This window comes from Heterocephalus glaber, unplaced genomic scaffold, assembly GCF_053883595.1.
Source record: "Heterocephalus glaber isolate CG9 unplaced genomic scaffold, H.glaber_assembly_v1.0 deba00001610, whole genome shotgun sequence".
Lineage (NCBI taxonomy): Eukaryota > Metazoa > Chordata > Mammalia > Rodentia > Bathyergidae > Heterocephalus > Heterocephalus glaber.
Genome location: NW_028258381.1, coordinates 28588222 through 28612887, shown reverse-complemented (window position 1 = coordinate 28612887; position 24666 = coordinate 28588222). Strand labels below are relative to the sequence as shown.

Genomic DNA, 24666 nt, shown 5'->3' with positions numbered 1-24666 from the left:
AATGATAAATGTAAACGAATTGTATACCTAAAATGTACCAATAAAAGAACTTAGAAAAAACACCAAAAACAACCCAGTGTACCTTGTTACACTGGCAGCAACATCATACAACTCACTTTCATTGCCTCTCCTGATTGAATAAAGAGGCCATGTCAGGCCTTGTCAGGCTGCTGTCTAGGTTTGTGTAAGTAACTGATGTTCATACAGCAACAGAATCACTTTGCAACATGGTGCTCAGACCATATCCCTGTCGTTAAATGACATACAACTGTATATAGTACTAAGTAAGAAATGAAATTAAATGAAGTAAGCGGTCAACTGACAAGGGAAAAAACAAAACAGGAAAATACACAAAACGAGCACTTAATAAGCTGTAATATAAAGAAATGTAGAGCTTATAAACTGATGATATAGCCTTGAGTTTATTCACATACATATGTGATATAAATTAATCCAGTAGTTCATCTTAATATGAAAGGAGAGTAACAAGTAAAGTTAATATTATAGGATAGAAATTGACCTCAAAAGCTAGGCATGCTGGCATACACCTGTAATCCCACCTAATTGGGAGGCTGAGTCAGGAGGATCATGAAGTTGAGGTTAGCAAGACTCTATCTCAAAATAAAATTTTAAATTAAAACAAAAAAGAAATTGACCTTAGGTATAAATAAAATCAAGTAACAGAGTTCTTGGTCCACCAAAATTACCTCTAGACTATGTTGGAAAGTCCAGGTATGAAATAGTTCTGTCAAAGCATTAGTCTGTTAACAACCAGGTCCCAACATTTTCATAGGTAAATTTTGCAAATATTTTAGAAACCATTAATTTTAATGTTCTTTATCCCATAAGAAAATAACATGGTAGAAGCTTTCTTATCCAGGCTTCTGTTGAACAGAGTTATTAGTTTAATCAAAACTCTCCCTTCCCTCTGTAAATATTTGCTTGATAAACGGCAAGCTGAATGCTTGGAGCTAGTAGGCTACCACTTTCTAGTAATGCCACATGTTTATCCCGACAGTTAAAGAGAGTGATGACCAAGAGGTAAGTGGTTATTTCCAATGTTCTGTGCCAACTAATGTCATTTAAATATGGAGAGATACAGTGCTTTCCAGAAGCTTTAAAACTTTGTTATGTATTTAGGGGTGGGCAAATAACTGCGTAAGTAGAAAGAAAAGTAAAAAAAACAAAGAAAATCTAGAATGATTTAGTACAGAGTATTATTAATTTTTATCCTTATTTAAAATAAACCAAAATGAAAAATCGTTGATGATTGTTATGGCTGTGGTTTATGCAAGAAAACTAATTCAGAATTCCATTCAGTGAATACTTTGTTGAAAGAGAAAGCCTTTGCTGCATGTCTAAGACTGCCGAATGGATGTGTATTTATAAATTTTCAGTTAAAATAAAATGTTTGAATTATTTATCTGCGTATCTTTTTTTTTTATATAATTCCCTCTAACACATTTTTCACTTAAGCAAGTATTGATCCTGATTTTATTGGGTACAAGAAAGGGCTCTGTCAGTGACTGTTACCATCTTACCTAGTTTGTAGACTATGCAAGTGTGCTAAGAGTTTCATCTAAATTATCTCAGCTAAATTTCATAATGACCTGGTGTCTTCTCTTAATAGTTAAGAAAACTAAATCTTAGGGAGATAAAGAATTTATCTAGAGTTATATTACTTGCAAGATGCGAACTCAAGATTTGAATCTAGAAAGTATTAACAGTCTAAACTTTAAACCATTAGTGTATACTACATAGGGAATTAAATTTCCTGAAACTTTACACAATGAATTTGACACAAAGACAACATGAAAAATTTCTCTAAGGTATTAATCCAGAATTTCTAAGAAAGCTATTCACAAATAGTATTCAGCTTTTCATTAAGTAATAAACTTACAGTGTAAGGTGTGATTTGTCCCAAGACTACAAGAAATTTTAAGAAGTTTGTTATAATTCATTATTTTAATAGAAGATAATATATTATCTGTCAGGTGTTGAATAGGCGTGTGCTAGAAATACTATTTAAATGTAAAAGGGATATTTAACATGATAAAAATGTGTCATAAACCAATAGCCAAAATAATACTTATCTTGGTAGTAAAACACTAGAAATTAGGCAAAAGTGAGAAAATACTGTCTTCTGGAATCGTTAGTAGTAGAAGTACTAGACAGTTAGCTAGTAGTGTTAGAAAAGTGAAACTGCAGAGCTACTTGTAGTGGAAAGGTGAAGACAGTATTGTTGTAATTCACATATGCTGACATTGTACACACAGAGCCTGCAAAGGGATCACTCAAAACATCTCAGAAGTCTGGTGAGATGGCAGGAAGAAAAACACCACACCACAATATAGATCCATATATTACATATTAAAAACAATAGCTTTAAAAAATGTCTATAATAACCAGTTAGAAAACATAGTTGAGGGGGAAGTAGGCCTTCAATGAAACCACCATGATGTATTCCCCAGCAATATTGAAAACTGTCATGCTCCACTAAAAATTGTTATTTGAAAAACTGCTAGAGAGACATACCTCGTTTTTGACTAGAATCCTTAATGTTTTAAAAACGTTGGTTGTTCATCCTGTGTTAATCAGTACATTCCAAATGAGATTTTCAAAAGAGCTTTTGAAACTTGACAATTGATTTTGTTTATGTGGAAAGACAGTATATCAAGAAATGTCTTAAAAGGAAGGAAAAGTTGGCATATGTTGAAACTGAATTATAACTAAAACCTTTTGGGTACAGGTATTTCAGACCTCACTGTATAATGGAGCAATATTGATTACTGGTTGTTTGCCAATTCCTGGGAACTCGGGATACAATGGGGACTGAGGAAGAGGACGGAATAAACGTTTTCTACTTTTTAGAAGGGGAAGCAGACAAAATAAATGGGTAAAATACATAAAGTGGTAAGAAGTGAAATGGGATGGGGAATGAAGGAATAAGTAACTGTACGAAGGATCAAGGAAGGTGTCTTCTACAAGGTAATATTTGAGCAGAGATCTGAATGAAGAGAACAGGAAAATAATAAAGAACTGAGACATGAGTGTTCCTTGGTTTATTTTATGAATACATCAAATCAGTTAGTGAACTATGTAATGAAAAAGCGTCAGATCATGCACTTAGTACCATACTGCAGTTAGTGAGGGAACGGTTGATCTGGAGATCCTGACATGGAAAAGCATTTTTACAGAAGGCTGTGTTGAGTTGATTCCATTTAAGTAAAGCATATCAAAAAGAGTCTGGAATTGTTAGTCTGATCATGGACTTGTGAGAAGGCTAGGGAGGGGAAAGTTTACTCTCTGGTCTATATATTTCTGCATGTTTTTATTAAGACATTAAATATTTTTAGTATAATGAAATGCTTCAATTTTTACTATAGCATTAATTTTTCTAAAACTGAAGAAAATAAAGGAAGCTTCTGATAAAAAAGTGTCTCTTGAATGTATTGAGGTAGCAGAATATATTGAAAAGTTTGGGCTTTGAAATCTTTCAGGTGTGGGTTCTAATGCCAGCTCAGCTACTTTTTGGCTTTGTGACTTAGGGTAAGTTCTACAATACAATAAATTTGTTTCTTCATAATTGAAGATGGAACCAATAACATGATTATAGTTATAAGAAATAAATGTAAGTAAGTTTTCTAGTACATTCTACTGTCCCTTAACCTTAGTTGACATCGCCAGATTGTTTTCTGTATTACCTAAAGGTTCAACCTTGATGATATCGGGGCCCAGTGTTATACAGTACATGTAAAATGATCGGAAGTTTGAACACTAATCAGAATCTCTTAAAGAGCTTTATATACCACAATAATTATTTAAAATTTGCTTTGTTTTTCAAAGTATGCTGATGCAGTTTTGTTCATAGAAGCGTGGGTTAAAAAGTGATAGAAAAAGAGAATGGAAATCGTGGGGACAAAATGGGATGCATGAAGGCAAAAAATGTTCTTTGTGGCCATAGACATAAATTATCCAAGTGTCACACTCAACTTCAAGCTTCTAGCAGCCAGCTAGAGAGCCTTTATATTATCTATATTGCTCATAAAATAAGTCTTAATCATGGAAAAAATGAAAAGTAGATGAGAATGAAAAGAATCCTGCTTCTGTTTGATTACCACCACAACCCCCTAAAGTACACAAAGCCTCCGGCATAGGTAGTCACCCAGATGAAATTATGTTTAAAAATGAATTATGTATACTTTCATAAACTAATAGCATTAAATATTCTGCAGACAATGCTTTTCAATCTATTTGGTCTCATAACTTTATGCTAAAAAATTATTAAAGATCTCATGAGCTTTTGTGTATGTGTATATTAGGAATTTCCATATTAGAAGTTAAAATTGAAAAATTTGAATTTTAGTGCAATGTAAATAACCTTTTTAACTTAAAAAAGTACATTTCACAAAATAAAAGTTGCTGAAATAAGTGACATTGTTAGGTAGTTTTATATATCTGATAAGTTGGCAGTCTTGATTGACTGGTTGTAATGTACAATCTTAATTTATTTGAAGGAATATTTTCTACTTTATTGAAGCTCATTGGTCTATATTGGTCTCTGAATGAAGTTATCTGTGATTTTGTGACATTATGCATTATTAGTTTGAATAATGAGAAAATACTGGCTTACTTCCAAATAGAACATTATTTATTTGTTATCACCACTAATCTCATCAGGAAAGCTATGTATTGAGAAGGTATCAAAGCTTATAGTGGTGGATATAGGTGTTCCAGTATTCTGATTTTCTCTTGAAAATTAGAATTTTATAATTGACAATGAATATTGTTTGTTTTCCTTGAAGTGAAAGCTGATTTTGTTCATATTTGAGAAAATTGCAAATGCCCAATGAATGACCAATAGTTAATTGATTGTTCTTACAGGTAGATATAGTGGTCATTTAAAATGCAGCTACATGAGTTTGTAGCTCAAATACTGACAAGTATTTCTCTTTAAGATAACTAATTATGTGTGTGTGTGCGCACATGTTTGTGCATGCAGCAGAAGTACTTTATTTCCCATTTCATCACAGAATATTTTAAATATATAAACATTCAAATGTTAACATTTAGTAACAATATTTACTGCTTCAACAAGTACATCCTCAAGTGAAACTGGCTCCTCCACCCTTGGAATTGCATGGATTACATTAAGATGCCAGTAGTTTTATCCATCATTGCTTTTATGCCATTTGTGCAAGTTAACACAGTGAAAAAAAAGCAAATAATGTCTTAGTGATGTTTGACTGCCAGAGCACTGAGGGGTCTAGGGGAGCCCAGGGATCTTTGGACCCCACTTTTTACCACTGGTGCTGTATACCAGTATCACATATAAATACCAATGCAAAGCATATGGCATTACACTAGTATAATAGTACTTTTATTAGGCCCAACTGGTATTTTTCCTTTGAGTATAAGGGTGAATATGTATTAGGAAATCTCTTAATAAGTTTATGACTTTAATAGTCTAATGCAGAAAATATAGATGATGAAATTAATAGTTTATAAGTCAATTGATAAAATCAAAGCATCCTTTAAAAATTTAAAAGTTGCAAAAATTAAAGGTCATAGTAAAAGGGAATAATGGAGTCCTTTCTGCAGGAGGTATGTGTGAATTTTTGTGTGTACCTGTTTCTATCTTCATGATGTGTTTTGTGTTTCTTAAACCAGAATCAGCCTTCCCAGGGGTTAACAGTGGAAAGTACTCCCAATAAAATCAGCACCAAAGTCACTACTGTGTCGCATCATCATTTTACCACAGAGAATTGACACATAATGTAACAAACCATGATTATGTGTGTATATACATAATACACATACATATGTACATACATTTGGGGGGCGGCATTCTAATTAGTAAAATGTTTGTAAATCTGGAAAGCCTCGAACAAGCAACTTCTAAAACTCAGGAACTCTAGCCAGGGATTTAGCTAAGTGGTTCCGGCACTTGCCGTGCAAGCGCAAAGACCCCGAGTTTGATCCCCAGTACCAAAAACAAACAAAAAACAGGAACTATAATGTCTCAGATGACTATTTAAAATTCTTGTCCATTTTCCTAAATAACTACTTAGAAAATATAGTGGGCTGACAGTATTCAAAGAAAGAAAAAAATCTCACTGGGAGACATATCTAAGACAAAAAGGAGTATTTTTCAGATAGTGATAACTCAGCAGTGCAAGGGTGGCAACCATTTCTAAGTTTTTAAAGTTCAGAGCCGCAGTTGAATTCCATCAGCATTCTCTTGGAGGTCAGCAGTTTTGACTACACTTCATGTGTTACAAAATTCAGAGCAAAATAATTGAGAAAGGTGTGTGGATAATTTTGTCCTAGCACCGTTTCAAAAGATAAAAGATATCATGTGCTTTCACGTAGAAGTCAGTTGTTCAGTATAGCACAATATATTTCCCAAACAGACCTCAGATATTTAGGAGTTTAGTGTATGTGTTAGCATATGGTGCATTACAAGACACCTTTATTAAGTGAGACTGGGATGGCTAACATAATCAAACACAGATTTTATTACTGTATTACCAGTTGCTCTTGTGCCTGCTTCCCTACAGTTCCTTAATGTTTCCATTCCATCCTTTATGCTGCTACCAGTTAGACAACTTCAATATTCAGTTATTGTTCACCAGCATATGTAATAATTGAAACTTTAAGGATAATAATCTTGTATTTATCATGGTTGTAAATAGGCTAGTTTAATTTTGTAGCCCTGAAGGAAAATTATTCTCCACTTATTCCTAAGAAGTGCAGTTTGAAAAAAAAAAAGTGCAGTTTGATCAGTATTACACAGAATCCAGATCTACAGTTTGTCTCCAGAGTTTGTTTTCATTGTAGGTAGGCAAAAATGACTGTAACCCCTGATACACACTTCAGCTTACTTCCTTGAGCCCTAAATTTCATCTGCCATGATTCAATCTTCTCTCAGATGTCTTTTCTTTGCTACTTTCAGGCCTTTGCCTGTTTTCTTCTCCCTGCCAGTAATGTGTTTCTTTTACACTCTTCCCATCTTTTTGTGGCTTACTCATCCTTGGAATTATAACCAAAATTACTCTCCCCTTCCTTAACCTCAATTAAGTTTTCTTGTCTGTCTACAATAGAAAGTATCTTTCATTTCCACTATTCCAATGTTTTACACTCTTCCTATTAATGTACATCATGTGCCTCGGTTTAGTTATTTATATTTATGTACTTCCCTGGAGAAGTCTATAAAAACAAGACGTAGTTTCTGAACAATAGTAAGAGCAATGAACATGCAAACCACTAAAATGCACGTTAGGAAGAAACGGGTGCCAAACAAGTAGTATGCAAAGAATGGCCATTCTGAGTTAATATTTGGGAATAGAGAAGACCTTATCAGACTTCATTTGAACCTTGAGAAGTGAAATGAACATGATTTAGCTACATAGAATCTAGACAGAAGAAAGAAAAACGTGAACATCAAAGAGCCATTTGTGCAAAGAAATGCATCGAAAGATGAGATACAGGCAGTTTGGGGATACCCCATAGCAAGCCCCTGCTCTAAGTTTGGCCCTCTTCCCTAAAGAATGAGGTTGAGGTAGTCATGAAAGTTCAGTTTTAAGAAAGCAGATGTGATTACAAATAAGATCTTAATATAGTTAAAAACTTAGATACTGTTGAGATAAAGTATAGTTCAGTGGCATAAATTTGAAAACATGAAAAATTATCTCATGGCACATGTATGTGTTTTTGAATTAACATCCTGAAGTTCATCTAAAAAATGCCTGTGGCAGCTTTGACTATCACATATATTTATACTATGTTTATGCATATATAAAATACTTCTTATTTTCTTCAGTGATGCATCTACATTTTCTTGCTACTTGTGAAGATCAGCTGACAGTTTTATACACAGTACTCATGTATCCTTGAAGTTTGATATACTCAAGCATATTTAGCCAATATTTTATTTATTAAGTCAGATACTTTTAAAATATTCACTCCTGGGCCGGGGATTTAGCTCAGTGGTTCTGGCACCTGCCTCGCAAGCACAAGGTTCTAAGTTCGATCCCCGGTTCCAAAAAATAAAAAAATTAAAAAAATAAAATATTCACTACCTGGAATTGCCTCTTAAGCATTTCTTCTATAAATTAAGAATTTACTAATAGCAATTTAATGAGGATTTTCAAGGTAGATTAGCAGAGAGTAAAGGAGTTAAAATTTCTAAATATCTTGTGATTAATGGCACAACTTGCAATAAAGAACTTTAGTATTTAAGACTGTTTTACCTTTTGGGTCTTCCAGTTTGCATGCAGTTGTAGTCTTTGTGCTAGTTACTTTCCAACATGACGGTCCTCTCTAGGAACCAGATGCTTGGGTCGTTAGAAGCATCACTGAAAATAGATTGATTTTATTTTTAAGAGAGTAAATTCAGAACTCTAAAATATTTAATTATACTTTTTATACATTGTATCAAGGCTTCAAATTCTGTATATTTAAAAATGAGTTGATGTTTTAACAGTTGTCTGTATTATTTTTCTATTTAGCTTATAATGATATAATCCTTTTTGTGTGTTGTTTAGCCGTATATGTGGGAGTCCGTGTCCAGCAGTGTGGCCTGATGTAATCAAGCTACCATATTTCAACACTATGAAACCAAAGAAGCAATATCGCCGAAAGTTAAGAGAAGAGTTTGTTTTGTAAGAAAGGGATGCTTAAACATCCATACTGCATTGAATATTTTTTTTAAAGTTACTTCTTGTGAATTCTAAATACCATTCTGTCCTCTGTTGACCTGAACTAGATCTGTCACAATCTTCTAGGCCACTTAAGTTTGAGTTTCCTTTTGCTACATGCAAATTGTCTTTTAACATCTGTATGGAATCAGTGATTTGGGTTGTTTGTTTGATGTGTTGCTTACATGAGAGAATTTTGAAAATAAGGTTTTACATTTTCTTAGTACATCTTTCAAATTAATTGAGCATAGGTTTTTGTTTTAAGAAACTATTATTTTGTTCAGATGTGTATGGTGGCACACACCTGTAATCCCAGCACTTGGAAGGGTGAGGCAGGAGAGTCATTGAGTTACAGGTCAGCCTGGGCTATATAGTAAGTTCAAGGCTAGCCTTAACTACACAGTGAGACCTTGTCTTAAAAAACCAACAACAAAAAAAGAACTATTGTTTTGTTAAGTTTTTAAAATATAACAGCAAATTACCCATAGAATAATATACTGTTGCTTGCCATATCGTTAAAAAATTGTGTAAAAAAGTGAAATAGTTCTTCAAAGAAAATTTGGCATTTATTGAAGTAAAGTATTATAAGTATATAAGTATTGGCATTTAAAATAACAATTTCAAAATTTTAATTTATAATAATTTACATTAAAATAACATTCCTAAATAAACACTGAGCTTGTGTCTGGAGAATGTATATGACTTTTGTGATCCTCTCATGATAGCATTCCTGCAGCTGCACTAGACTTATTTGATTACATGCTCGCCTTGGATCCTAGTAAGCGCTGCACTGCTGAGCAGGCTCTTCAGTGTGAGTTCCTACGAGATGTCGAACCCTCAAAAATGCCTCCACCAGAGTAAGTGACTTTTGGTTAGATCCCATGTATGCAGAATCTGGACATTTTTGATGAACGTGTATATAGTGATCAGACAATATCCCACGCCTGGTTAGGTCAAAAGAAACAAAAGGTAGATGTAATTTGAACATCTAGAATGCAGATGCTTGCTTTAATGTTGAGCTAACCATAGGATTAGTAAAAGCATATTTCAAGTCTTTAAAAAAAATTACTGCTGTTACTTTTACCACTAGTATTACTTTAGCTAAAATTTTGAGTGCTCGGTAAAATTTTTTCATGTGTTAAATCTGTTTTTTGTTTGTTTTGGTACTGGGGATTGAACTCAGGACTTGCGCTTGTGAGGCAGGCGCTGCACCACTGAGCTAAATCCCTGGCCCTAAATTAACCTTTATAATCCTCTAAGGTAGGTATTATTATTACCACCATTTTACAGAGGAGGAAACAGGCTCAAAGAGGTTAAGAAACTTGCCCAAGAATACACATCTCTTATGAATTAAAGAATATTAATGTATGTATGTATGGAATGAGTTATTGTCTGATGGGGTAAAAATTACATAGTTTGAGAATCAGAATAGCTGGGTTCATGCACCCTCACTTTCTTAAGACTCCTATGATTTCTCCAGGACTTGATTTGGGGAGAGGGAAGGGAGAATACTTTGTAGGTATTAGTAATTTTTAACATGATGAGGAACATCATTAAAAGCAAGCCTATTGGATGGGGGTGTAGCCCAGTGGTAGAATGCTTGCCTAGCTTTCTGAATACCATTTTTAATAGGCTATTCCTATAATCCAGTGTTTTTGTATGATAATATTAGCACATTTTGTATGAATAAATGGGCTTTAGAGTTCAAATCCTGGCTCTTTCACTTAACAGTTAGATTGGGCTTCTCATTTCTGTGAAGCTGTTGTAATCAGGCTTAAATAAGATCTTGCTGAACTGAATATGGGTGGCCTTTATGGAGTGCTTTAAAAGGCAGAAAGGATCTGACATATTGAACTTGAATCATTCACTGAATTGGTTGTTTCAGTAGTCTTAAAGATTAGCCTGTAGTACAGAGATTTTTTTTTTAAACTTTCGATTTGGAAAAGTTTTAACTCTACCAAAACACACACAGAATAGTACAATGAGAATTTCTTTATCTAGATTCAGTTAATATGTGGACATATTTGTGCTATCACTGTATATCAACGTTTTCCCTGAAGTGGTTGAATACTGTCTTATGAAAGTGACACTTTTATAAGTATTCCATTCTATATCTGTAGAAACTAGAACTTCACATATTTATTGGACTTTTGTAAAGCATAAGAAATTTCACATTGATAGCTAGTAGTCTATATTCAGCTTTCCCCAATGGTTCAATAACTTTATAGACTTTCGTAATATAAAAACATTATAATTAGTTGGCATGTTTCTTCAGCCTTTAAATCCCTCCTTGGGGAGGGCTTTTATAATGTGGACATTTTTTGAAACATCCAAGTGATTTGTTTGGTAAAACATCATACGGTCTAGATTTGATTGCTGTCTTGTAATCAGAATTAGATTAATTTTGTTTTTAGGGCAAGAACACTACCTTCATGGTGATGTGTGCATCTATTGTATTACATTAAGAGGAATGTAATATTATATTGTTCCATTATTGGTACTGCTATTTTTAATCATTTGGTTTAGTTGGTCTTCGTGAAAGAATTCTGGTAAAACTGTATGAAGCATATTTTCAGTTGATAATTAAATTTTTTTAAATCAAAGGTTTTAAGTAGTTTGCAGAAGGTATACTTTTCAGTGAATTTCAAATCTTTTCATGTTGAACTTCTATTATTACTCTTACAAGTTTTTATTCTAATGTAATATATTTTAATTACCCTGTTATGCTTCTTTAAGACAAGGATATTTAAAATATTTCTTGTGATTGTACTATAATATTTTATGAATAGTACATATTTCAATCAAATAAAAAAAAAAAACAAGGGCCGGGGATTTAGCTCAGTGGTTCCGCTGCCTGCCTTGCAAGTGCAAGGTCCCGAGTTCGATCCCCAGTACCCCCCCCCCAAAAAGAAAAATGGTAAATTTTGTTGGAAATGAAATCAAATGAAAGTGATAGGGCTGAGATTTTTTTTCCCCACAAGTAATTGGTATACTTATTTCAATAGTACTTATTTTAGAATAAGACATACTTTCACATTAATTGTAATTTTATCTGTCTGTTTTATTTTTATAGTAGTTTGGACTGAATCCAGGGCCACGTGCATGCTAGGTAGCAAATGCTTTACCACTGAGCTATTTCCCTAGCTGTACTTTTTCATTTTATTTACCTTGTAAATAAGTATTTTAGAGTAGAAGGAGTATTGTCATAGTTAATCACTTTGAATTCTTTCCACGTTATGTAACAGAAGTTTTTTTTAATCAGAAATGATTTTAATGACTTTTCATATGTCAACTTAAAACTTTTCCATTTTCTTGACATTGAAGTATTAGAAACCATGTGATTTGCATAAGAATTTCTTATCCACTCATTAATCATTCATGTTTTTCAATGGCTTTACCAGTGCTTATTAAATGACTTTTTCTAATACTTACAGCTTTTTCTTATAAACTCTGCAATTAATGTCAAAGAAATCACATAAGACTTAATTTTTATTAGAGCACACCTGACTGCATTTTTCCGTTAAAAACAGAAATGCACATTTGCGGAACCTTCTGTAAACCAGTAACATTTTATAGAATTTACCCTGTTACATGCATTACTAAAGCAGTCAGGTCGAAATTACAATGATGTTGAGTCAGTTTAAATAAGAGTTGGGATGTAGCTCAGTGGTAGAGTCCTTGCCTAGAATATTGCAAGGCCCTGGGATCAGTTCCTAACACCTCTTAAAAAAATTAGAACCAATCGAATAGAAACTAACCAAACAAAAACATTTAAATGAAAAGCTATATCAGTAACATATGACATCTCATTATGTTGTAATAGGATATTAGAATAGCTAAAAGTATAAGTCTTTTTTGAGGTAGTGTAGTAAGGATCATGAAGACAGGATGTCCCTCTGGAAAATGTATGTATCAAATTCTTTTGATCACTTTTGTAAAAAAATCAAATGACAGGAATATTAAATATCCAAAGTAGCTTTGTTAAATGTATTTAAACATCTGTCAAATATTTCTGATGTATTTAAGGAAAAAATAAAGTATATGTAGCTAAAAAGTGAATTAGGTTGGCAGCTAGCCCATAGTTTTGTTTTTATATTCACCACAGTATAAAAAGCATTAAACAGTTTATAAAGTGAAACATCATTTGTCATTAGCATAAATATTTCATGATGTGACTTGATGGAAAACAGTTTTCAGCTACCTTACTGAATGATGACAATGATATCAAACATGAATATAGTGTGAGAAGCATTGTCCAAGTGCTTATGTTAACATTTTACCTCTATCTGTATGAGATAGGTAGTATTGTTAATTCATTTTATTGTAGTATTTTGGTTTCTTGAGACAGTCTCTCTTTGTAGTTAAGGCAGTCGTTGAACTGACTAGATAGGCCAGACTGGCCTCAAACTCAAAGCAATCCTTTGCCTCAACCTCCTGGGAACTATGATTACGGGTGTGCACCACATCTCCCAGCTCTACATTTTCAAAGATAAGGAAACAGGCACAGGGGTCAAGTTACTTGCCTAACAAAACACAGCAAATAAGTGGCTGAGCTGGTATTTGAACCTTCAAGGAAGCACATCAGCTTTGGTTGTCAGGAAAACATTCCTGGTCTCTGAAAGAATCAGTATCACTAACCTGTACTGTGTTAGTTATTTGTAGGCTAGTGTTCTGTCTTTCTAGAGATGAATGTTGAGGTAATCCATAAAAAATGTCTTTAACTTTCTGCTGTGGGAGGGAATAAAAGCCCTTTTTATGGATCTCTGCTCTGCTCTCATGAGACTCTCCCACAAGACCACTGCATTTCTTGGCCATCAGGATGGAAGAAGTGAAATTGCTTCCTTTACCCTACTCTGTAGTACTACAGTATATGTGACTTTAGAGTATGCTAAGAGAGTCTAACCCCCACATCATACAAAGCACATGCACATACACAGAAAGGAATGTCTTTGGAGGGTTTATGATGCCTTAAAGCTTCCCAATATCAATATTTCAAATTGTCCCTTTGTTTGTCACTCCAGGAGGTTTATACACGCTGAGGCAATGCACCATAGTAAGATGGCTAAGAGGTATGCTTTTGTTTTGTTTTCAGACCTCAGGTGCATAGACTTGGTTTAATCATAATCCTCATGTCACTCATCATTGGTCCATGCATGGCTCTCTTTTGTTTATTTTAATTACTTTGATAGTCATTTTAAATAATGGTAATAAGCAGCCATGAACCTACCAACCAAAAGCTAGAACTTTGAAAATAACCTACTTTAATCATATCATAACCCCTCCTCTCACCCACTTGTCACCTCACCCTTCTTCCACTTAAGGTAACCATTGTCCCCTTTTTTTGTTTTTAAGTTTTGGTATATACTTTTTTGTTGCCATCTGTACGTACTTTCATAAAAAGTTATATTTTAAAATTTTTAGTTTTTAATTTTATAAAAGGGTGTCAATACTGTTTGTAATCTTTTGGAAATGGCCTTTTTAAACTAATATTGCTAAGGTTCAATCATACTGTTGCGTATGCCTTTATAACACGAGGTAACAATAATTGTGAAAGAGGAGGTGTGAAAGAACTTGCCTGAACATGCAGGCCATTCTCAAAAGTTCAGTCTTAGAAAAGAGGATATGTGGATATGGAAATTCCCTTAAACCAATTCTAGGTGTACCCTTTGGAAAGTCTCAAGGATGTGTACCCTTCAAGGTAAACATCCAGGTTGAGGACTTTGGGTAGATATCGTCAGGTGGGGTTGCTTAAAGGAATTTATAGGTATTCTGGGCAATTTTATTAACCTTTCCAAGCCTCAGTGTTCTTTAAAATAGATACACAAAAATCCATAGGTTTTTTTTTTTTTTTTTTTTTCAGTATGAAGAAAACATTTAAAAATCAAATATTTATGTCTTTCTTTAAGCAGAAGTCATTCTGTAATGTTACTGCTTTTGTGAAATTACATTAAGATAGAATTGTTTCAGAATTGTGGGTGACTTTTATAGTTAACTAGTTATTCAGAATTTTGTTGGTAACTGATGAGCCTCTCTGTGCCTCGAGTACCTATTTTTGAAACTCACCTGTAGCTTCAATTTGAAGTCAGAGCATTTGGTTATAGAAGCAAATAAGAGGTTACTAAAACATAAAAAGATTTATTATAAAGTTTTTCATAAATTGTTATATTCTAGCTTTTACTCCTTTATTGTTCGTGTATCTAGTTTCTGCAAAGGCATATTTCTGCCTCCTTCCTGTTCAATGTATAGTGTATTTATTAAGAATTGCCTTTAAAAGTTTGCACCAAGGATAATGCTAGCCTGCTTTAATGAATATATATTTGTCATTCATAATTTATCAGTTATTCAGAAGCCAAAGAAAAATAGTCCATCTGCAAAGGTAAAGCTGAAGATGGTGGGCCATCAAGGATGATTGTTTTTTTAAGGAGTTTTACAGAATCTGTATATGGAGTCTTCAACAATGACTTAGGGGACAGTGATGGCTCTGGTTCTATATTGTAACTTTAGAATATTTTTTTAAAATGTCGTTCACAACTCTGTACTTACATATTTTTTCAGCCTTCCTTTATGGCAAGATTGTCATGAGTTGTGGAGTAAAAAGCGAAGAAGACAGAAGCAGATGGGCATGACTGATGATGTTTCCACAATTAAGGCTCCCAGAAAGGACTTGTCTCTGGGTTTGGACGACAGCAGAACTAATACACCACAAGGTGTGCTGCCAGCTACACAGCTAAAATCTCAGGGCAACTCGAATGTAGCACCTGGTCAGTAATGCTTCTGTGGGTTGGTTTTCTTCACGTTGTTTTGTGGCTAATGTTGGTTACATTGCTCTACTGCCAAAGCATCTTGTGGCTGAAAGATGAAAATTAGGGTTTATTCATGAAACTTGACGTTTCTTTATTTTTTGTGCCAGCATAGAAATTGCATTGCTAATGGCACCCCAATTTTAAACAATCTCAAGGTAAGATAATTTTGAAAGAGGCATCAAATTACCTGTGATTGGTGATTGGTCAGATTTTCTTTTTCCTTTTTCCCCTAGTGCAGGAGTGGCTACATCTTTTATTAATACTATTCTTGGGGAGGCTCAGCACTTGGTGTCTGTGGATGCTTAAGGAGTAGGAAGAAGATAAGAAAGACAGCCAAAAATCATCATGGAAGCTCTTTCATGCCACTTGTAATGTCCTCAGGTCACTCTTAATGATAATTCCCCTGTTATATCAGATTTCAGAGATTGAAATCTGATCATTTGGGCCAGAAATAAAATACGATAAAGAAGGATTTTTTTTATATTCAGTTGTTTTGGTAAACCTTATTGTTTCTGGCTCAAATAAGAGTGACCTGCTTTATGAGAAGTTAGCCTCTTCAGTTTTGTCAGAAATATTAAAATTGTCTCCATTTAGTCAGCAACTTGCAAAAAATAAAATTCAGTTCCTCATTTTGCCTGAGGAATCCAGAAACATCTTCAGCTTCATTTTTGTGTGTGTGGTTTTTTTTTTTTGGTGCCAGGGATCGAACTCGGGCCCTTGCGCTTGCAAGGCAAGCGACAGAACCACTGAGCTAAATCCCCAGCCCTTCAGCTTCATTTTTGGAATTTTTATGAAGACAGAGATAGCTAGAAAATGTGAGAGTGTGCATGTATGCATTCGTGGGTGTGAGAGTGAAGGTAGTGATGTATTAAACATGGAAAATACACTAACACTTACTAGGAGATGAGTAAATGTTGATCAGTCAGATGATTAAAATAGACCTGTGGCTGAGATTGAGGTTGTGGTCATTGAGTGTAAATATAGAATAGATTAGCTGAGAAAGATTGCCATTAATGCACAAGCTTATCCGTGACCTTAAGTAGACTACATATTTAAAGTACCTCAGGGGCCGGGGATTTAGCTCAGTGGTTCTGCCACCTGCCTCGCAAGTGCAAGGTACCAAGTTCGATCCCCCGTACCAAAAAAAAAAAAAAAGTACCTCAGACTTTTAAAAGAAATGAAAGCAATGGTTTTTTTGTTGTTCAGAAGTACTCTTACTGAGGGCTACTAGCTGTCATGTTCAGTAAGATAACAAATGTGTAAAATTTGGGCAAAGGCAAAAGAGAATATAAGTTTTCCTAATTTGTGTTTATGTTACATGTTTTGCAAACCATCTACTGCTAAAAGAGGTTTTGAGAGGAAATTTGGATGGTGTGGTCAGTTATCCCAGGTTGTGGTTGTTATATAACAAGACTATCAGGAGACTAGGAGTAAACCTAATACAAGCTAGTTATTTTACTCTATTTTATCAGATAAAAGATGGATTTCCCTGTCTAGGCTCATTTAGTGATTGTTACTTAGGTCTTATTTTACCTCCTAATTTTTATTAGAGAGGTTTGGTTTTTTTCCTTCCTTTTTTCCCCTCTTCCTTTTCTGTTAAAGAATATTGCCCTGAGTTCACATGAAGACTATTTTTGCTAGTAGAAAAATATAAAGGAAAAATGCCTCTTGGTATATAGCAAATAAACATGGTTTCTTATTGCAGATCATAAGAAGAACTTGGAAAAGTTTGTTTTGAATTAACCTAAAAGTATTATTAAGAAGTAATAAAAAGTATCTAAAATATATAAATGTAAAAATACAGCAATATGAATAGCATTAATACTTTTTCATCTTAGAGTTCTCTTGTTAGTCTGTCATCTGGATTATTGGAATTGCTTATGGCACCATCTTATCACTTACTGTATATAATAATATTAAGCATTGGTGGTATATAGGATTCACAAATGTATATATACATTGCCGGTATATATAAGTGCACAAGAACCCATATTAACCTTCCCCAGCTAAACTGAAAGTTGGGAAAACAAGTCTGTTTTACTTGGCAGTTAATCCTGTCATTCATATATATATACATATATACATATATACATATATATATATATATGTATATATGTATGTATATATGCTCTGTAGGCTTTCCTAGTTTACCCATAGTAACTTAAAAAAATTCAATTAAAAACACAGATCCTGTGCTTGCTTCAGCAGCACATATACTAAAACACATATGTTGATCAGTCTGTAAAATATTCTACTTTCAATTTACAGCAGAGGGTAGATTTTCTTTCGTTTAGAGTAGCAGTAGGGTATAGAAAAGAGCCCAGATTCTGGAATTAGAGCTCAGGTCTCTCTTCTCCCACTTACAGAATGAGACCCTGGGCGAGTTGTTTAGTTTCTTTAGGTAAATTTCTTCTTCAATAAAAATAGAAAATAAAAAATAAAAAAGGCTCTAAATATAGAGCCTGCCTTGTAAGATGGTTGTAAAGCATAAAAGGTATAAAATTCTTAGTAATATGACACTCTGTTAGCTGTCATCATCATTATTCATTTGCGTATCATAATATGATATTTCCTGGTGTGTGGGTTCTGGTAATAATTTTGAGTTTCCTTTTTTTTTGGTACCAGGGATCGAACTTGGGTCCTTGTGCTTGCAGGGCAGGTGGTAGAATCACTGAGCTAAATCCCTGGCCCTTCATTTGCCTTTTAAAGTATTTACCTCTAAAGATAACCTATTCAAAACTGACTGCAGTTTTTTTCATCTTGATTTATATTGTAGTTTCATCTTAAATGTTATGACAGTGAACTTGACTGAGCACCCTCTTAGTGTTTCTGAAACACCCTCAAACATACATTTTTTTTTTTTTGGTACCAGGGATTGAACTTGGGTCCTTGTGCTTGTGAGGCAGGTGGCAGAACCACTGAGCTAAATCCCCGGCCCAAACATACATTTTAATATAGTAGCATGAAGCCATTTTGGAGGGTGGGAAGACCTGTGAATTGTGGCAGTTCTAATTAATACACATTTTGTCTTTAGTAATAACAGGCCCTGGACAGCAGTTAAACCACAGTGAATTGGCAATTCTACTAAACCTACTACAGTCTAAAACAAGTATTAATATGGCTGATTTTGTCCAAGTGTTGAACATTAAGGTAAACTCTGAGACTCAACAGCAACTAAATAAAATAAACCTTCCTGCTGGAATTTTGGCAACAGGTGAAAAACAGACAGATCCATCAACACCACAGCAGGAGTCTTCGAAACCATTGGGAGGAATTCAGCCTTCTTCTCAGACTGTCCAGCCTAAAGTGGAGACTGATGCTGCCCAGGCGGCTGTGCAGAGTGCATTTGCAGTTCTGTTGACTCAGTTAATAAAGGCTCAGCAGTCAAAGCAGAAAGATGTGCTACTAGAAGAGAGGGAAAATGGTTCGGGACATGATGCATCATTACAACTCAGGCCACCTCCAGAACCTGGCACACCAGTATCGGGTGAGTGTGTGGCTACTGGGTTACTCTCAGGACTGGATTCATGCTGTTTTTTCTTCAGTGGGCTAGGCCATGTCTCAAAAATGCTCAGGTCACTGGTATTAGGTGGGTTTCCTAGTCTATTTACCAGGAACAGATTCTTTTAACAACTTATCCACGTGTGATATAATGCATTATGAATGCCATAGATTTTTCTAAGACAAACCTATGATTCAGAAATAATCTTTTATTCCAAATACAAAAGGATTCTTAACCAAGGCATAAATATAATGTATATGGTGACTTTTGTACCTCAAGCAATAAATAGGAATATGTGAAATAACTTCGAAAAGCCAAATACAACAAAATATTTCAGGTAGCAGGTGACATTAGCACTTGGAAACATTTTCCCTTTTCATTTAATATTTTTCCAGAATGAAAACATCTAATCATTTTTGGGACCACTCCATAGGAAACATTTACTATTTTGAATATTTAGTTTTTCCATGGTAGCTTTTGACTCTGTTTTGCTTTTTTTTCACTTAGGGCAAGATGACCTCATCCAGCACCAAGATAGGAGGAGATTGGAGCTAACACCAGAACCAGAGCGACCTCGGATTTTGCCTCCTGATCAACGACCTCCGGAGCCTCCTGAACCACCACCAGTCACCGAGGAAGATCTGGATTATCGGACAGAAAACCAGCATGTACCTACTACTAGTTCTTCATTAACTGACCCTCATGCTGGAGTGAAAGCAGCCCTGTTACAGCTGCTTGCTCAGCATCAGCCCCAGGAGGAGCCCAAACGAGAAGGTGGTATTGATTATTCAGCAGGAGACACTTACGTGCCTACTTCAGACTACAAGGACAGCTTTGGAACATCATCTTTCTCCTCTGCTCCTTATGTTAGCAGTGATGGTCTAGGAAGTAGTTCTGCTGCACCATTGGAACGACGTAGCTTCATTGGAAACTCAGATATTCCGTCTTTGGATAACTACAGTACTGCTTCATCTCATTCTGGTGGTCCACCTCAGCCTTCTGCCTTTTCTGAGTCATTTCCTAGTTCTGTAGCTGGATATGGAGACATTTACCTCAATGCCGGTCCCATGTTGTTCAGTGGAGACAAGGACCACAGATTTGAATATAGCCATGGTCCTATTGCAGTCCTGGCAAACAGCAGTGACCCTTCCACAGGGCCAGAGAGTACTCATCCTTTGCCAGCAAAGATGCACAACTATAACTATGGTGGTAATTTACAGGAAAATCCAGGCGGCCCAAGCCTCATGCATGGGCAGACCTGGACTTCCCCTGCCCAAGGCCCTGGATATTCACAAGGATACAGGGGACACATCGGCACATCAGCTGGCAGAGGTCGAGGCAGAGGGTTACCATATTGAATATCTGTTTTTCCTCAGGCACATCATTTTTATCTGGAAAGACTTTCTAGCTGCAATTTAAGGCAGTAATCCAAGAGACTTGAATAATATTAATTCAACAACAGCTTTATTTTTATGTGGAAAAGGGTCTTGCATACAATAGTTTAAAAAAAAGAAAAACTTTGCTTAAATTCATGCTGTTCTTAAAATTAGATCTATTGATTGTACATCTTCACAAATTCTAGTTAACAATTTTATTTTGTATTCTTGCAGTTTTAAGTGGATGCTAATCTTAGGGACATAAGCTTTTTATGGCCCTCTTGCAAATCTTCTGAACTATGCACATTTGTGCTTTTTTTGTAAGTTTGGACCAACTTTTATGTAACAAACAACCCTTCCCTGCCCCCCTCCAGTTTTACAACAATCAGAAAGGGCACTGATTTATTTGGTATTTTTCTTTTTACAAAGCTACCTTTAGTCAAAGGTCACTGTCAGTCTTTGCACCTGCTTTCAGTGTTATTGTGAAAGGTGTACTTTGTGCTCATTTCAGAAAATAAAACACAACCTTTCTCTTGATGCAACAGTTTTATAAAAAAAATGGTCAATGTTATTTTTGTTTTGTTTTATGATTACCATAGCCTAGCAAAATGCATTCAAATGAAATAGTGGGTTTTATATGAAAAATATGGGTGGGGTGGGGAGGGCTAAGTAAGTGCCTTAACAGGTAAGCTTAAAGTCTGAAAAAGCAGTTTACACCCATTTATCTTTTAAAGGGAATCAATGCATTGTATTGAAGAGGTAGGAGGCTCTCAAGTTTTTAGGGGCTGCCTGTTCAGTTCCTGTTAGGTCCATTCCCTCTGCCTGTTAGACTTTCACCTTTCCTGCCTGTCTTTGGGCTGTGTTAACTTTTATTACTGCCTTCTCCTGTTAGGGGAGTGAGAGCAAAGAAAGGGAGTAGAACTGTAGCCAGTATCTTCTGTCACTTCTGAGAAGTTCTAAAATGTTTTTTCATTTAATGGTTGAAAGTAGTAGCTACATGAGAATTTTAGAGTAGTGTTTTAGGCTGCCACATTGTCTCTGTTTCCATTTGGAGGACAGGAGTTCAGAAGCAAGAATTAGGAACAGATTTTACATAAATTCATTAAACTTTATGGGAGGAGGGGTGGCAAACACAGTATTTAAGTTTTTCAATTGCCATTTTAAGAAAAAGCCAACTTGTTAACTAGAAACATTGCCTAGATTGAATTTATTGAAGCAAGCAGAAAGAAAACAAAACCTTTTACTTTTCTTCCCTTCTATAAAGTTTATTATGGCTTTTGCCAGACTTTTTCTTTCATTAAAAGTAATGAAATTGGAATAACCTTTATTTAAACTGTAATATTGTCAAGTTTCAAGTTTTATGTACGTGTATACACACACACACAATTATAATATTCTGGAAAGGAACCAAAGGCAATTAACCAGTATATCCATCATCACTAAGTGAAAAAATAGGCTTTGCAAATTTAAAATTGTGCCAATTAACCACTTTGCTTTAACTGTTCTGGTAACTTACTTTTTTATTGGAGTCTTAAACTGGAATAGCTGTTAGAGAATGAAGATTGCTCCAGGTCTAAGAGCCAGTTAACCCCGTGCTTTCTGTTTCTCTGATTTGTGAACTTGCACTTCAAAACAGGATATGGTAGACATTACAGTTTGGTAACAGTAAGAATATGTTAAGATGCCTAAGTTACCACTTTAGTAGTATAAAATGAGTTGATGTTAGTTGGCCATTTTATTTTTTGATGTAATGTTTTGTTTGGGGGAGAAAGAAATGAATGGAAAAATTATTTTGTTTTTATTTGAGTACTAACAACTTATAATAAAACTACAAGAAGTGAAGAAATATTTTGAAATTTAGCAAAATAGCTACAGTATTCAAGTCTCTGAAATTTTAATATGGTGAGTTGTAGAGCTTTAGACTTTCTTATAAGTGACAGTATCTAAGTTATTCTTAATAGTCACACTTGATAATTCTGCTGATCATAAGCAGCTAACCTAAATTTAAAAATATTTATGTGACATGAATAGCCTGTGTTTTAAAAATTAAATATTTTATATAAAAGTGAACTGTGTTTGGATAGTTTTTCTAATTAAGCACTTCAGTTATGTATTTATGTTGGGAGAGTGGGACAACAGATTGTTGGCTTTGAAATGAAGAATTTGAACTATACCTTCTATCCTAAAGACAGCATTGTTTGTGAGCCATATTAATATTTTATGTACCACTTAGAAGAAAAAAGTGTTGCCTGTTAAACCATAATACAATGCTCAAAGTCTATCAATTGTAAAATAATCTTATATTCAACGGTATTGTATTAAAGAATATGTCTTAAAATTGATGAAATATGGTAGTAAAAAAATCTTAATGCAGGCTTCCATGATATTTAATTCAGTGAATTGGATTAATAAAAAGAGGGTTGGGAAATCACAAATTCTTTAGCTTATAATAACTACAGTAATCACTGAGTATTTTTTAATGAAATCTGAAGAGCATAAAATACTGCTTAATTTTTTTTTGGAAAGAAGCAGGTAAGTGAGATTGCAAGTAAGAAGATGAAATTAGAAAAGATTGACCTATGTAATGGAGAAAATATTTATCGTCTCCCATGTGAAATTCCATTTTGTATTTCCTGACACAGCAAGTTCTGCATGTAACTGTGTGTGGTTCCCAAATCTTCAATCCATTATCTGTTGGGGATTTGAAATTTTAAACTAAAGGGGTTACTGATTCAAATAATTTGTGGAATGTGAATTACTTTAGCTGTAATTCAGTGTTTCATTGCTGTCAGCAATGATATATTCACTGCCTACCATGTGCCAGGTACTATTTTAGTCCTTGGGATACATCAGTAAACAGGAATGGTGTTAAATTATCTAGTAGGCTGGCAGCAAAGTTTTAAAAATGTCTGGAGAAGCTAGTGGTATCTGCTACTCCCAGCTGTATCCAAATTATACTTAAGTGTGCATAAGGATGGAAATTTGAGTATCTGTAAAATTTTAAACTGAAACTTGAATAGGAAATAAGGTTTTTAGAAGAAATAGAACAACAAATTCAGTGATGAAAATTTTTAAGTTGAATTTGGCTGATTTGTGATAGACAATTTGTAAGAAATACCATGATTACTCAAGAAAAACGAAAAGGATATGGGTTAAATGCTTCTGAACTCATGTAACTGGTACTTGTGAGTTAAGATTTTAGTGTAATTTTCTATAAGCTCAATCCATTTTTTTTTTTTTTGGTACTGGGGATTGAACTCGGGACCTTGCACTTGCGAGGCAGGCAGCGGAACCACTGAGCTAAATCCCCAGCCCAAGCTCAATCCAATTTTGATTTATTTTAGCCCTAGGCTTTAGTAAAGCTAAATACAAATTTTGCATACATGTTTAGTGATTCCCTTGGATAATGGTTTTGGTATTTTAAACAGCCTGAACAGGATGTACCAATAACATAAAAGCGTAATGTAGTTAGTCTCCTCACTATGCAGCTAATAAAGATGAGGCTTACAAGGATCACAGGACCTTTTTTAGGACAACTGTATTTCCAGTGTTTGTTCCTGGCTCATTATCTAGCTTAATGGTAAAATTGCATTAACCTGACCAGTGTTACAGTAAAGTTAAATTTTTAAATGTAGAATACCAGACTAATAGTTTAACGCTAGTAGCTTTTAAAAAGCTTAAGACAAAGTTTCTTTTAATTCAGAAAAATAAAATAAAATATTTCGAAAATTAATAGTGTGTAGGAACTGTTCATTTCACATACTGCATTGGTTATTTTCCTGTGGTACTGGTGATCCAGCAGCCCTTTTAAATTTTTAAATTTTTGAGACAGGGTCTCAGTAAATTGGCTATACTGGCTTCAAACAGTTCTTCCCTCCCTCCTTCACTCTCTTCCTTCCATCCTGGGACTGAACCCAGGGATGCTCTGCCACTTAGCTACATCCCCAACCCTTTTTAGTTTTTATTTTGGGACAGCATCACCCTAACTTGCCCAGGCTGGCCTCAGACTTCTGGTCCTCCTGCCTCTGCCTCAGCCTGCCTACTAGCTGAGATTATCTCTGCCCAACTTTCAATAGTACTTTAAAAGAAGTTCCTGAGGCTGGAGGTGTGGCTCCGTGGTACAACATTCCTAGCAAGCCTTGGGGTTCCATCCCTCGCACCAAAAACAACAACAACAAAAAGTTTTGTTTAAGACAATAATTAAATACTGGAGAATTTGATAAAAATTTTCATAGAAATAGGCTATTTATACAAGGACTTGTATCAGTAGGCCTGCAAAAGTAGTT

The 24666-nt window shown here is 34.7% G+C and overlaps 1 protein-coding gene across 8 annotated transcripts in view; it reads left to right on the top strand.

Annotated features, from left to right (window-relative positions):
• The window catches only part of Cdk13 (cyclin dependent kinase 13), a 98068-nt gene extending 77151 nt beyond the window's left edge, over positions 1–20917 (top strand). Inside the window, exons 10-15 of one of the 8 annotated variants that reach the window (XM_087195810.1) lie at positions 8547–8663; positions 9425–9556; positions 13721–13768; positions 15255–15406; positions 18537–18989; positions 19512–20917. In XM_087195810.1, the coding sequence (XP_087051936.1) occupies positions 8547–8663; positions 9425–9556; positions 13721–13768; positions 15255–15406; positions 18537–18989; positions 19512–20362 (1753 nt within the window). In that variant the 3' untranslated portion in view covers positions 20363–20917. Of the gene's footprint in view, positions 1–8546; positions 8664–9424; positions 9557–13720; positions 13769–15254; positions 15461–18536; positions 18990–19511 lie in introns of all 8 variants that reach the window. The other 7 variants (XM_087195814.1, XM_087195812.1, XM_087195808.1 and 4 more) reach the window with 7 other exon arrangements.
• The last annotated feature ends 3749 nt before the right edge of the window (positions 20918–24666 follow it).